The sequence below is a fragment of the Cyprinus carpio genome, chromosome A5 (genome assembly GCF_018340385.1).
Source record: "Cyprinus carpio isolate SPL01 chromosome A5, ASM1834038v1, whole genome shotgun sequence".
Taxonomy (NCBI): Eukaryota; Metazoa; Chordata; class Actinopteri; order Cypriniformes; family Cyprinidae; genus Cyprinus; species Cyprinus carpio.
In genome coordinates this window covers 3,462,510-3,475,497 of record NC_056576.1, presented here as the reverse complement: position 1 = coordinate 3,475,497, position 12,988 = coordinate 3,462,510, and the positions used below count along the sequence as shown (strand labels likewise).

The following is a 12,988-nucleotide window of genomic DNA, read 5'->3' as shown; positions in this document are numbered from 1 at the left end:
GGTCTGGTGCAGGGTTTAACCATGGATTCCCAACTCCTTAAGCAGCTTGATGGTAGAAGTTAACACAAAACGTATGTTCGTTGGTGCATGCCAAAATATACAATGGAGATATACATTGTATATCTCCAGCAGCTACAGCAAGAAAACAGTAATGGCGGACTGCTGCTTCTCACTCAGGACTGTGTCTATGCTAATAGGGCAGAGATCGTCACAAATGGGTGGGATTTTTTTTCCCTACGACGACGGGAGAAATCTTGAATCACGTGTTCAGAGAGATTGTTTATGATTTATTGAGATTATTTAAAAAATTAGATATAAAATGGATTTTTACCATTATATGCTGGTTGTTTTCACACACTGCGGCCACACAACTGTGTTCAAATACCTTATAAAAAGTGATTTTAACATAAAAGGTCCCCTTCAAAACACAATGACTTCATACCGGCTTTATTAACTGCTTGTCCCTCCTTCTCCAGAAGAGAAAAGCATATTCAGTCATATAAATAACATGACTACTGGATCACTGTCTAATATCCAGCTAATTTTGCAATGGAGAAGTACACTATTTTCAATGGAAGCAAGTTTCTGACATTTTATCTGACAATTCAGACTTGCAAATCTGAGAATAAAGTCAAAACTGCAAGATAAACACAGATATAAACTTGCAATTTTGATTATTATTATTATTTTTTTAATTCTTAGTCTAGAGGTGGGAATCTTTTGTAACCTCAAGATTAGATTTATATTGATTCTTGAGGTCACAATTAGATTAAAAATTGATTCACGATTTTGAATCAAATTTTGTTGCGTTTAATGCATAGATTTTATTCTAGTTTACAATTTTTTTTTTTTTTTCCTATAAGACAGTTTAATAGGTCTTGAAGAAAACAAATCACACTGAATTAAATGTAAACCTTGAAAAATATATATTTTTTATTTTTATTTTAGTCAACCCAGTATTATAAAGAAAAAAGGCCATGTAAGATGACAGCAGTCAGGACCAGCAGCCATCTGTAATAAAGCAAGGCAGCCCTGAGACAAACAGAAAAACCATGTAGTACATAAATTAACCATGGTTTTATTGTTGTAAAAGTGTAGTAACCATGGTTTTTTTTGGCGTACTGATTATCATTTGTATAACCACAGTTTTACTAAAAATACCATGGTTAAACTATGGTATAACTATGGTTAATTTGTGGTTACCATGGTTTTTTGGTTTTATTTGTGGTAAAACCATGGTTCATTTTCGTAAGGGATAACATTCCTTGACACAAAAATAAAAACATTTGCAAACATAAAACTGATAAATAAAATAAACAATAGGACAAATATAATAGATAAAATCATCAAATTAATAAGTTTTTCAGGGACATTTGCCTAAGATTAATATGTCTTAAATACTACAGAAACTGAATAATCAAATCTAAAAATAAACTACACTATAGTCTGTACTGTATGAACTACATATAAATTGATTCATAATAGAAGTGATTCAGCGTTGTTTTGTTGATGTTGTTGTTGTTTTGGAATAAAATTAAACAGATAAACAGCAACATTTCACTAGTCAGCTTTAACAACAATAAAAAATCCACTGTTAGAGCGAATCCGTTAGAGCGAAAAAAAGATCTTAAGTCCTTTTTTGCGGCTTACTGTGAATTACTCTTAACGTGCCAATAACTAGTACAGTGAAGCTAAAGAAACTGAACACTTTAGAATATCAATTTCGAAGTTATAATTATGATACATATGTCAATTTTTTCCCGCACCCTTAATCGAGCCTCAAACCGGGCTGACAGAATCTCCACCAGAATAAAGAGAAAATTAGACAACAATCGCAACTCTTCCCACCAAATTTTTCACTGAAGAGATTTGAGGCTTTACGTTTACCCGTCTTGTATAAAAATGTCTGGACATTTTACAACTCATCCTTTTCGTCTTCCTCCTCTGGTGGTGGGCCACCCGCGCTGCCGTACAGCTTGCTTATGATGGGCTGCATGATCTCCTCCAGCTCCTCCTTCTTGGCCTGGAAGTCCTCGAGATCTGAATCCTGGTGAGACTCCAGCCACTCGATCTTCTCCTCAATGGCCTTCTCAATGGCCTCCTTGTCGTCAGATGACAGCTTGCCACCCAGCTTCTTTTTGTCCCCAATCTGGTTCTTCAGGGAGTAAGCATAGCTCTCCAGCTCGTTGCGGGCGTCGATGCGCTCCTTCAGCTTCTTGTCCTCATCGGCATAGCGCTCGGCCTCATTCACCATGCGTTCAATGTCCTTGGGTGTCAGCCGGTTCTGGTCATTGGTGATGGTGATCTTGTTCTTGTTGCCTGTGCCCAGGTCCTTTGCGGTGACACGCAGGATGCTGTTGACGTCGATCTCGAAGGTGACCTCAATTTGGGGGACACCGCGGGGGGCTGGAGGGATGCCAGTCAGGTCAAAGGTGCCCAGGAGGTTGTTGTCCTTGGTCAACGAACACTCACCTGGAAAGATTGAGGGAAAGAGTGAGAACAGATTCTACTCCGAAGATTAAAGGCACAATATGCAAGTTTTCGCTACAGAACCATCTAGAGATGTATGCAGAGCCGTTGAAATAAAGAGTTTCGACAACCACATAATAATTCAAATGTAGAGCAGAGAGTTGCGACACTCCCATAGGCTTCCATAAGAACTGAGGAATATGTGTCACGGTAAAGTAAACTGTGTCACGGAGCAGCCAATAGTTCCAGCATTGAAGCGCATTATTTCAGTGTTTCTCAAGGGCACAATCTGGACAATAGAGGTATTTTATTAAGCACATTATAGTTAATGTTTCTCATTAGATAATAGACAATTATACTATAATTGCAATTATATAACGTAAGAAACTCCTTAATAACGACCATAACCAGATGCTAATTCTCATTTTAAGCTTTTAGTCTTTCTGCAATCTTACTCTCTTTGTAGGAGGTTGAAAGGGTTTCAATGAAGACTGCTCATTCAAGGAATGCAAAAAAGAGTTTTGCTGAATGATATCATAAAATAACACTGGGATGGGAGTAATTAACCTTCTCAAAATCAAACAATCATGACTGGCAAAACACTTGAGCAACTGCTGAATACATGTAGGCTATATTCATTAAACAGCCATTTGGGCATTTAGTGGTTAAACCATAACATTACATTTGAAAATTTTTCTGGCCACCAAACGCTTCTAATTTGCCCTATTTGCACTTGAATTTAAAAACGTTTCTATTTTCACCCTAAATACTACTAGCATATAAGAAAATATGCCGTCACCCGTAGATTCCCGAAGAGCGCTTTTGAAGCGCAAAGTGGGCGGAGCAGGCCATCGCCATCTTGGCAGCACGTCACCATACATCACTCCCGGATATTCAATAATGGGCAAAAAGGAGGGAGCTGGTTGCTGAAACCACGCCGACCTGGCTCGACGGCAGTGTCAGCAGCGGCAATCCACCTGTCACTCAAGTGGCCACTCCCTTAATCATGCAGAACTTTAAGGTTTAATATAATTTAAACGGAAGAGTTATAAAAAAAAAATACACCCCCCTCACAGTTGTCATGAAGGGCAAAATTGTGCTTTATACAATACTGATTGTGTCAAAGGCAGGCCTTTAAAATGAAGGAAAAAAAAATCCAATTGGTTCACTCCGAGCAGAATCGATACTTTAACATTGCTGTTTCTGTGTTCCTCTGCATTATTATCGTTCCAAAACCGGTTTGCCTAGAAAAAATAATGGTTAATAATGTTATTTTTAAAACGTTTTCTCTGCCTATAATAATAATAATAAATACCCTAATAAAGTACAGCATTTTCTAGAGATCTGGGCCCGTATTCACAAAACATCTTAAGGTGAAGAGTAGCTCCTAAATCCTAAAAATCCAATTAATCATAAAATCTTAAAAATAGTGGGCATGTCAGTCCTAAATTTAGGACTTTTTGGAACTTTTAGGAATTTTTGCTCTAGCGCTAAAATTAGCTCCTAAATCTGTGAAACTTTAGGAGTCGTGTAGAGGAGTCCTAGGTCAGTAAGACCAAATCTGAAATATCCTAAAATGGCTGTTGCCAGCAATCTACCTTGGAATATAAATATTTTAGAATTTTTTTCTAATTGGTTTGGAGGTTATCCCAACTCCAAATGTTTGATTATATCCTTAATATATAGCTGTTCTAACGTCCAGTTTGGTTTTCTTTTATGTTTGCATTTCTTACTATCTGCCATGATTATTCTGCTAATTAAAAGGCTGTTTATATGCATATTACCAAAATTTTATTAGTTGCAGAAAAAAATAAGTTCCACATGAAGTGGCGAAATAATGCAGTCCATGACGGCTGGTCTATGTGGTTATATAGTACATTGGACAGGACATCCATATTGTCAGGATAGTCACTGGAGGCAGAGGTAAGTGAATTCAACACAATGTTTATTTTTCTCAAGAATAAGTGCACGGTGAGTAGAAGGTGATTTCACCTTCTTATTCTACACAAAACACTCAGTGAGAGGCGGAATGCAGGTGAGTACGTCCATAGACGAGAGGTTAATGCCACACAATCACGGATTACTAATGCTTGTCCCTTTTTCTTTTACAGGAGAGGGAAATGTCCAGCGAGCTTGACGGGAACACAGGAGATACCGGAGGTCGATGGGAAATCAGGTAACTGGGATGGATCGGGAATTCTGGAGACAGCAGAACAATGACACAGAGGTTAGATTTTCAAAAGTACGTATACGTTACGTCGTGGAATTCTTGGGATGCAAGGCAAGCTGGGAACAGAAACATGAGGTCTGTTCCTGTTGGAGGCTTGACGGTGAACTGGGGCTGAGTTGAGTGTTTTAGCTTATCATCTGAGATCAGGTGAGGGTGATTAATACTCAGGGGAGCGTGAACGTTGTGGATTGGCTGGGACCGGGCTTGCCTGGTCCCTGACACATATGCTCACCTAACATTCATCGACCTCAAATATGGCTTATCATCTGAGATATGTATGTAGTAGCAACTTTACATGGCAGCTCAATCTAATGTTAGCCTAGAAAAAAAGTGTGCTGTTTGTGCAGAGTGTGGAAGCTAAAATGTAGCACACTTAGGCTACTGCAGGACAGATGGAGGCGCCAATGTGATCATTTGCTCTTAAAATACTTCATGTTTGGTCATACAGATAAGAGTAAGAGTACAGCGCTCTCTCCACCCTCAGTACCATGACTTAGGTGCCCTTGAGCAAGGCACTGAACCCCCAACTGCTCCCCGGGCGCCGCAGCATAAAAAATGGCTGCCCACTGCTCCGGGTGTGTGTTCACAGTGTGTGTGTGTGTTCACTGCTCTGTGTGTGTGCACTTCGGATGGGTTAAATGCAGAGCACAAATTCTGAGTATGGGTTCAGAATATCAACAAAATAAAGCACTTGTGTTAAAATAAGAGTAATGCATCTTTTGTATCTGTAAAGACTATGTTTATTCATGTGCACTCAGAATAGCAACAAAATGTTGCGCTTTTGTAAAATAAAGCAAACATAATGCGCTTTCTTGTTCCACTTCACATACGCTGAGTGAAAGGGGAGTTTTATAATGACAGGACACTTATTTAGTATATGTGCTTGCTACAGCAGCACATATAGTAAAATTGGATCAATACAGAGAAGATTAGCATGGCCCCTGCGAAAGGATGACACTCAAATCCGTGAGACGCTCCATCTTTTGGGGCAGCTGTGGCCTAATGGTTAGAGACTTGGACTAGTTACCTGAAGGTCGCCGGTTCGAGTCTCGGTGCTGGCAGGAGTTGTAGGTGGGAGGGAGTGAATGAACAGTGTTCTCTTCCACCCTCAATACCTATGGCTGAAGTGTCCTTGAGCAGTCATCATGCACTTGTGCGACAGCCGTAATGGATTTAGTTTAAATGTACAACAGCATTTTTGTCCACATGTGCTGCCAATATATCACACTGTGCAAGTTGTTTTTGGATATTTTATCACGAAAATCTTACAAACTGTACCTTTTAAGATGACTGAAAATTTCAAAAAGGCTTAAAATTAAGCAAAAACATGAAAAGGTGAGGGAAATAAAATCATGATTCTTTAACATATAAGGAAAATTAAAGTTAATATTAAAACAGGTCATATTATTCAGTTGATTTATAATAATAATAATAATAATATAAAATAAAAGTTAAATAAATGGGTAAAATTCAACTTATTTATGACAAATAATAAATAAAAATATATACAAGTATAATATAAATATATATAAAATATAACTTTTCACATGAATAAAACTGAATAAAAATAGGATCATAAATGTAAATGCATGCAAGTCTGTAATTTAACACTATTGTGATGGCCGGCTGGAATGCCCTGGTTGTCCACTAGAGGACACTCCATCCCAGACCCCATCCCAAACTCTCTCACAAACCGCATTCCCCATAATCCTTTGCACGCCCTCTTTTTCAAGTATACCATTCAACTGGTGTCTCTTTACCTCATTGCTTAGTCTTACCCCTTGTCCAAATACCCACACTTGCAGCCTTGGCCACTTGAGATGAAATATGTTGAAATATGTTGCAAGATGGTGCCAGACATGGCAGCCACTGTGATTCACTCTCCAGTTGTTTTAGTGTTTTTGTTAGTTTTTCCTGTTTTTGTTTTTCAAACATGATCAGTTTCAACAGGGATAAACCGCTGAACATTCGGCAGAACACACTACAAAATCTCCTACCAGCTTTTGATTATTCAGACGTTTTGCTGAACATAGTAGATCTCAGAAAAACAGCACTTAAAACTCCATTACCAACAAACCATCTAACCAATCCATCATCTTTATGAAGCTCAGGCAGAGCGGATTTTGAACGCCGTTGCCATCCATCCATCTGGCGAATCTCTGCTCTTTATACAATAAAACAAACAAACTTCTTCTGCTCTCCTGGACAAATAAGGATTTCTCACACTCTGCTGCTCTGTGTTTCACAGAAACCTGGCTGAATGACTCCATACAGCACATTAAATCTGCCAAGTTTCCAGCTGTTCAGAGTGGCAGGCCATGCTTTTATATCAATGAACGGTGGTCTACAGATGTAACAGTGTTAAACAAGATGTGCTGTTCCCATCTAGAAATGCTCTTCGTTAACTGTAAACCATTCTACTCGCAGCGTTCATTCTCATGAGTGTTTAACATTCCTCCGCAAGTGCATGTGAGCCTGGCTTTGCCAAAAGTTTGGTAAAAATAAAGGATGCATACCATCCTGTCCCACGGGCAGCTTTAGGACTCCCTGATCACTGCCTGGTTCATCTTATACCAACCTAAAGGCAAAAACTTAAATCTGTTAAACCTGTAGTAAAGACTGTAAAGAGATGGACCAACGAAACAGAGTGGGTTTTACAAGCCTGTTTCGATTCCACTGATCACATACTTAATCAACACTATACCAACGATCTGGACAAACTTACAGAGACTGTAACTGTGGGTTATGTGAGTTACTATATAGACTCCTATATTAGTTTCTGTGAGTATATATGCATTCCTACCAGGACTTATTTAACATTTAACAATGATAAGCCATGGTTTACAGAAAAATTCAGACATCTTCGTCAGGCCAAAGAGGATGCCTACAGAAATTGGGACAGAGTTTTGTACAATCAGGCCAGGAACACACTGAATAAGGAGATTAGAGTGGCTAAAAGGACCTACGCTAAAAAGTTGGAAGATCAGTTCACTTCCAATGACTCAACTTCAGTGTGGAAAGGGCTGAAAGCCATCACCATCTACAAGACACCATCCCTCTGCACTGAGGTGAATCAAAAACTTGCTGAAGACCTGAATGAGTTTTATTGTAGATTTAAAACCTCCCACCCACCACACCCACTCAGACCATCTCTCTACACAACCGTTAACACCTCCTGTAACCTCCCTCTCCCCCACTCCTGCACTTCAGATCAGTGAAGAGGATGTGCACCAGGTCTTCAGAAAGAACAAGAGAAGAAAGGCACCAGGCCCAGATGATGTGACACCAACCTGTCTGAAAACCTGTGCTGACCAACTGGCCCCCATCTTTTCACAAATCTTCAGTAGATCTCTGGAGTTGTGTGAAGTCCCTTCCTTCTTCAAAATGCTTCACCATGATCCCTGTTCCAAAGTTACTCAAGATTACAGACAAGAGGTTGAGCAGCTGATTGTTTGGTGCAGTCTTCACAACCTGGAGCTGAACATGCTCAAAACAGTGGAGATGATTGTGGACTTTAGGAGAAACCCCCCTGCACTCCCCCCACTCACCATCAAAAAAAGCACAACAATTGCAGTGGAGACATTCAAGTTCCTGTGATCCATCATCTCCCAGGACCTGAAGTGGGACACTCACATCGACTCCATTGTAAAAAAAGGCCCAACAAAGGTTGTATTTCCTTTGCCAGCTGAGGAAGTTTAACTTGCCGCAGGAGCTGCTGAAACAGTTTTACTCAGCCGTCACCGAGTCTGGCCTGTGTACTTCAATAACTGTCTGGTTTGGTTCAGCTACAAAATCAGACATCAGAAGACTACAGAGAACGGTTCGGACTGCTTGAAGGATTATTGGTGCAGATAACTTATTGGTATACATCCAGAGTAAGGAAAAGGCCACAGAAAATCACTCTGGATCCCTCACATCCAAGTTATCCTCTTTTTGAACTTTTGCCATCTGGCCAGCGCTACAGAGCCCCAAATACCAGGACAGCCAGGCACAAGGACAGTTTCTTCCCCCAAGCAATCTACCTTATGAACAGTTAAATGTTCCCCACATTATACAATAAAAATGTTCAATAACCTTATATTTATTAGTTACCACCTCCATTCTAGTACATCCTCTCATCTCATTCTATTCCATTACATTCAATCATCTATTTTAAAATTTTTGTCTATTTATATTTACGTATGTGATTTTTTAAATTCTCATCTTATATTCATTGTCTCTGTGTTGTTGTTGTCTCATGTTCTGGAAGCTTATGTCACTAAAACAAATTCCTTATATGCACAAGCACACTTGTCAATAAAGCTCTTTCTGATTCTGATTCTGATTGAGAGCGTGTGCACTCGACAGGAAATAAGTCCACAAGACCCAGGTCTTAAAAACACCAAAGAGCAGTGCCCTAAACACATACTTAATCCACACTATCTTGAATACCACTCCGGAGCGGTATTCAAGGCTTAGTGTATCCCATCATGCATCATGTTTTGGAAATATATCGTAAGTCTTCTTGTAGAGATCTTGCAAGAGGTCACAGAATCCTTTCCAATGTATGTTAAATATTAATAATAGTTAGATATTACATATAATTTGGTAGTAAAACAAAGAGTTCCACGTTTTATTGGTGCAAATGAGTAGTGGTGATAATTATTTTGTACACCATTTTCAACTGCATTTTATTACTTAATTAGAAGCAACACAAAATTAAACTGTCATCTGTTATAGATGCTACTGAACAGACATTTAGAAACTGATTTTAAAATGCAAAGTATTGAAAATAAAAACAAAGCTCTATAAACACTTGCATTTTTACAACACTATAAATGTGTCCCATCAGGTAATAAAAAGTTCTACACACACTTGTAGTCTTCATGCGCACTTGAACACTTGGACCAAATACAGGAAATACGTCATAAGTAGTCAAGTGGTCAAGTGCAAAAACTGCAAGTGCAGGTATTTGGACAAAGGGTACCTTGTGTTAGCACTGCAATTAAGCCCTTGTGTCCGGTGCTACTGTGTCTTGTCTTGTTTTTGTTGTGTTTTTTTTTTTTTGGGGTTCTTTGTGTTTTGTTGTTGTTGCCTGTGCTCTGGATATTGTTGTTTGGACTGCCCTGTCTGTGCTTTGGACCTTTTGCCTGTTTGGACTATGTTTGTGGATTACCCCTTATTAAAAGCTGTGTTTGGATCTTCAATCTTCTTGTGCAGTGTATAACAAACACCATGCCAGCTAAGATTTGAGCAAATAATGGTTTAAAATTAAGCAAAAAAAAAAAGTTTTGAAATTTATCTTTGATTAAAAAATAAATAAATAATAAAATCTAAAACTATAAAATTAAGGTACCTGTAAAGTCAATATTACATATGTGTTGTGAGTTTGTCACACCACAGAAAAATTTATTATTAACCAACCACAAAATCCACTAAAGTAAATAAGTTATCAAAATCTTGAAAAAATGGGTGGTATCCTCTGCTCTCAAATGCTGGGGGCGTGTCCGCTGTCTGCGCTGAAACCATGACCACTCACAGGAAAGCTGCGGATTATCAGTGAATCCCAGTTGTCTCCAATGAGAGTTTATAAAACTATCCGGTGTAAAATGATCACTGCAGAGGCGGGTGTTGCTGGTGATCTTCAGCTCTCCATCAAGGTGGCTCTTAATCCACAAAATTAATCCACCTCTTTTTGATATAATCATTATTAGGAAATTTAAATAAGGACACAGAGCTGTTTTGTAAGTTATCTATAACTTATATGTATCTATAATGCAACCTGGTAATATGCATTTCCATGATGAAGTCATAGCTAGCTAGCAAACTTTAGGCTGTAGTAACTAAATGTACTGACAGTAACTTGCGATTGAGCAGGTGAACTGATGCAAATGTGCTCTAGGTATAGTGTTAGGGGAGGGGCCGTGCTCGGTGGCTCCAGTGTGTCATCAACAGTTATTATAGTGTTATGGGAGGGGCCGTGATCGGTGGCTCCAGTGCGTCATCAACAGTTATTATAGTGTTAGGGGAGGGGCCTTGCTCGGTGGCTCCAGTGCGTTATCAAACAGTTATTATAGTGTTATGGGAGGGGGCCGTGATCGGTGGCTCCAGTGCGTTATCAACAGTTATTATAGTGTTATGGGAGGGGCCGTGATCGGTGGCTCCAGTGCGTCATCAACAGTTATTATAGTGTTAGGGGAGGGGCCTTGCTCGGTGGCTCCAGTGCGTTATCAACAGTTATTATAGTGTTATGGGAGGGGCCGTGATCGGTGGCTCCAGTGCGTTATCAACAGTTATTATAGTGTTAGGGGAGGGGCCTTGCTCGGTGGCTCCAGTGCGTTATCAACAGTTATTATAGTGTTAGGGGAGGGGCCGTGCTCGGTGGCTCTAGTGCGTCATCAACAGTTATTATAGTGTTATGGGAGGGGCCGTGATCGGTGGCTCCAGTGTGTCATCAACAGTTATTATAGTGTTAGGTGAGCGGCCTTGCTCGGTGGCTCCAGTACGTTATCAACAGTTATTATAGTGTTAGGGGAGGGGCCTTGCTCGGTGGCTCCAGTGCGTTATCAACAGTTATTATAGTGTTATGGGAGGGGCCGTGATCGGTGGCTCCAGTGCGTTATCAACAGTTATTATAGTGTTATGGGAGGGGCCGTGATCGGTGGCTCCAGTGCGTTATCAACAGTTATTATAGTGTTAGGGGAGGGGCCTTGCTCGGTGGCTCCAGTGCGTTATCAACAGTTATTATAGTGTTATGGGAGGGGCCGTGATCGGTGGCTCCAGTGCGTCATCAACAGTTATTATAGTGTTATGGGAGGGGCCGTGATCGGTGGCTCCAGTGCGTCATCAACAGTTATTATAGTGTTATGGGAGGGGCCGTGATCGGTGGCTCCAGTGCGTCATCAACAGTTATTATAGTGTTAGGGGAGGGGCCTTGCTCGGTGGCTCCAGTGCGTTATCAACAGTTATTATAGTGTTAGTGGAGGGGCCGTGATCGGTGGCTCCAGTGCGTTATCAACAGTTATTATAGTGTTAGGGGAGGGGCCGTGCTCGGTGGCTCCAGTGTGTCATCAACAGTTTTTATAGTGTTAGGTGAGGGGCCTTGCTCGGTGGCTCCAGTGCGTTATCAACAGTTATTATAGTGTTATGGGAGGGGCCGTGATTGATGGCTCCAGTGTGTTATCAACAGTTATAATAGTGTTAGGTGAGGGGCCTTGCTCGGTGGCTCCAGTGCGTTATCAACAGTTATTATAGTGTTAGTGGAGGGGCCGTGATCAGTGGCTCCAGTGTGTCATCAACAGTTATTATAGTGTAAGGGGAGGGGCCTTGCTCGGTGGCTCCAGTGTGTCATCAACAGTTATTATAATGTTATGGGAGGGGCCGTGATCGGTGGCTCCAGTGCGTCATCAACAGTTATAATAGTGTTATGGGAGGGGCCGTGATCGGTGGCTCCAGTGCGTTATCAACAGTTATTATAGTGTTAGGTGAGGGGCCTTGCTCGGTGGCTCCAGTGTGTCATCAACAGTTATTATAGTGTTAGGTGAGGGGCCTTGCTCGGTGGCTCCAGTGTGTCATCAACAGTTATTATAGTGTTATGGGAGGGGCCTTGCTCGGTGGCTCCAGTGCGTTATCAACAGTTATTATAGTGTTATGGGAGGGGCCGTGATCGGTGGCTCCAATGCGTCATCAACAGCTATAATAGTGTTAGGTGAGGGGACTTGCTCGGTGGCTCCAGTGCGTTATCAACAGTTATTATAGTTGTGACGAGTGGGGCGGGGCCGAGAGTGGGAACGGATCGAGGCCGGTGGAGTGATTGGGAAATGAGCGACACCTGCTCCACTCACCGGTCTCGAGTCCCACGGAGGAGATTGGGAGGATACAAAAGAGGAGCGACGACAGTGAAGGACGAGAGAGGACCAGGCCTGGGTTTTATTTTGTGTTTGGTTTTTGTTTGTGCACGGCAGTCGCCCGTGAGGGGCTGTCGCGCTGTTTTGTATTTATTTTGTCATTAAAATTTTATTGAGGGTCCACCGGTTCCCACCTCCTTCTTCCCATGATTATGGAGTTTTTATTGTTACACTGGTGCTGAAACCCGGGAGGAAGGAGGGACGCGCTGCCGAAGATCCCTCGCCGCTGGGGTGAATCCGCGGTGCCATCGAGCAGGACGTAACAGTCTGGCGCCATGGACGCTAGAGGCGGTGGGCTGGAGTGAGTTGCCGGGGATGGACGAACTCGCTGCCGGCCGCCTGCGATGTGGAGGGGCGGCTGCCGTCCGTGAGGGAGCGGAGGAGTCGGCGCCGTTCGCCAGGG

The 12,988-nt window shown here is 41.4% G+C and overlaps 1 protein-coding gene and 1 non-coding gene across 2 annotated transcripts in view; one reads left to right on the top strand and one right to left on the bottom strand.

Annotated features, from left to right (window-relative positions):
- Window positions 1-1,648: 1,648 nt before the first annotated feature.
- The window catches only part of LOC109074527 (endoplasmic reticulum chaperone BiP-like), a 43,344-nt gene continuing 32,004 nt past the window's right edge, over window positions 1,649-12,988 (bottom strand). Inside the window, exon 9 of the mRNA XM_042751468.1 lies at window positions 1,649-2,472. Coding sequence (XP_042607402.1) covers window positions 1,916-2,472 — 557 coding nt within the window. The 3' untranslated portion in view covers window positions 1,649-1,915. The remainder of the gene's footprint in view (window positions 2,473-12,988) is intronic.
- Window positions 5,579-5,685, top strand: LOC122145199. The gene has a single exon (XR_006160152.1). It is a non-coding gene; the product is annotated as a U6 spliceosomal RNA (small nuclear RNA).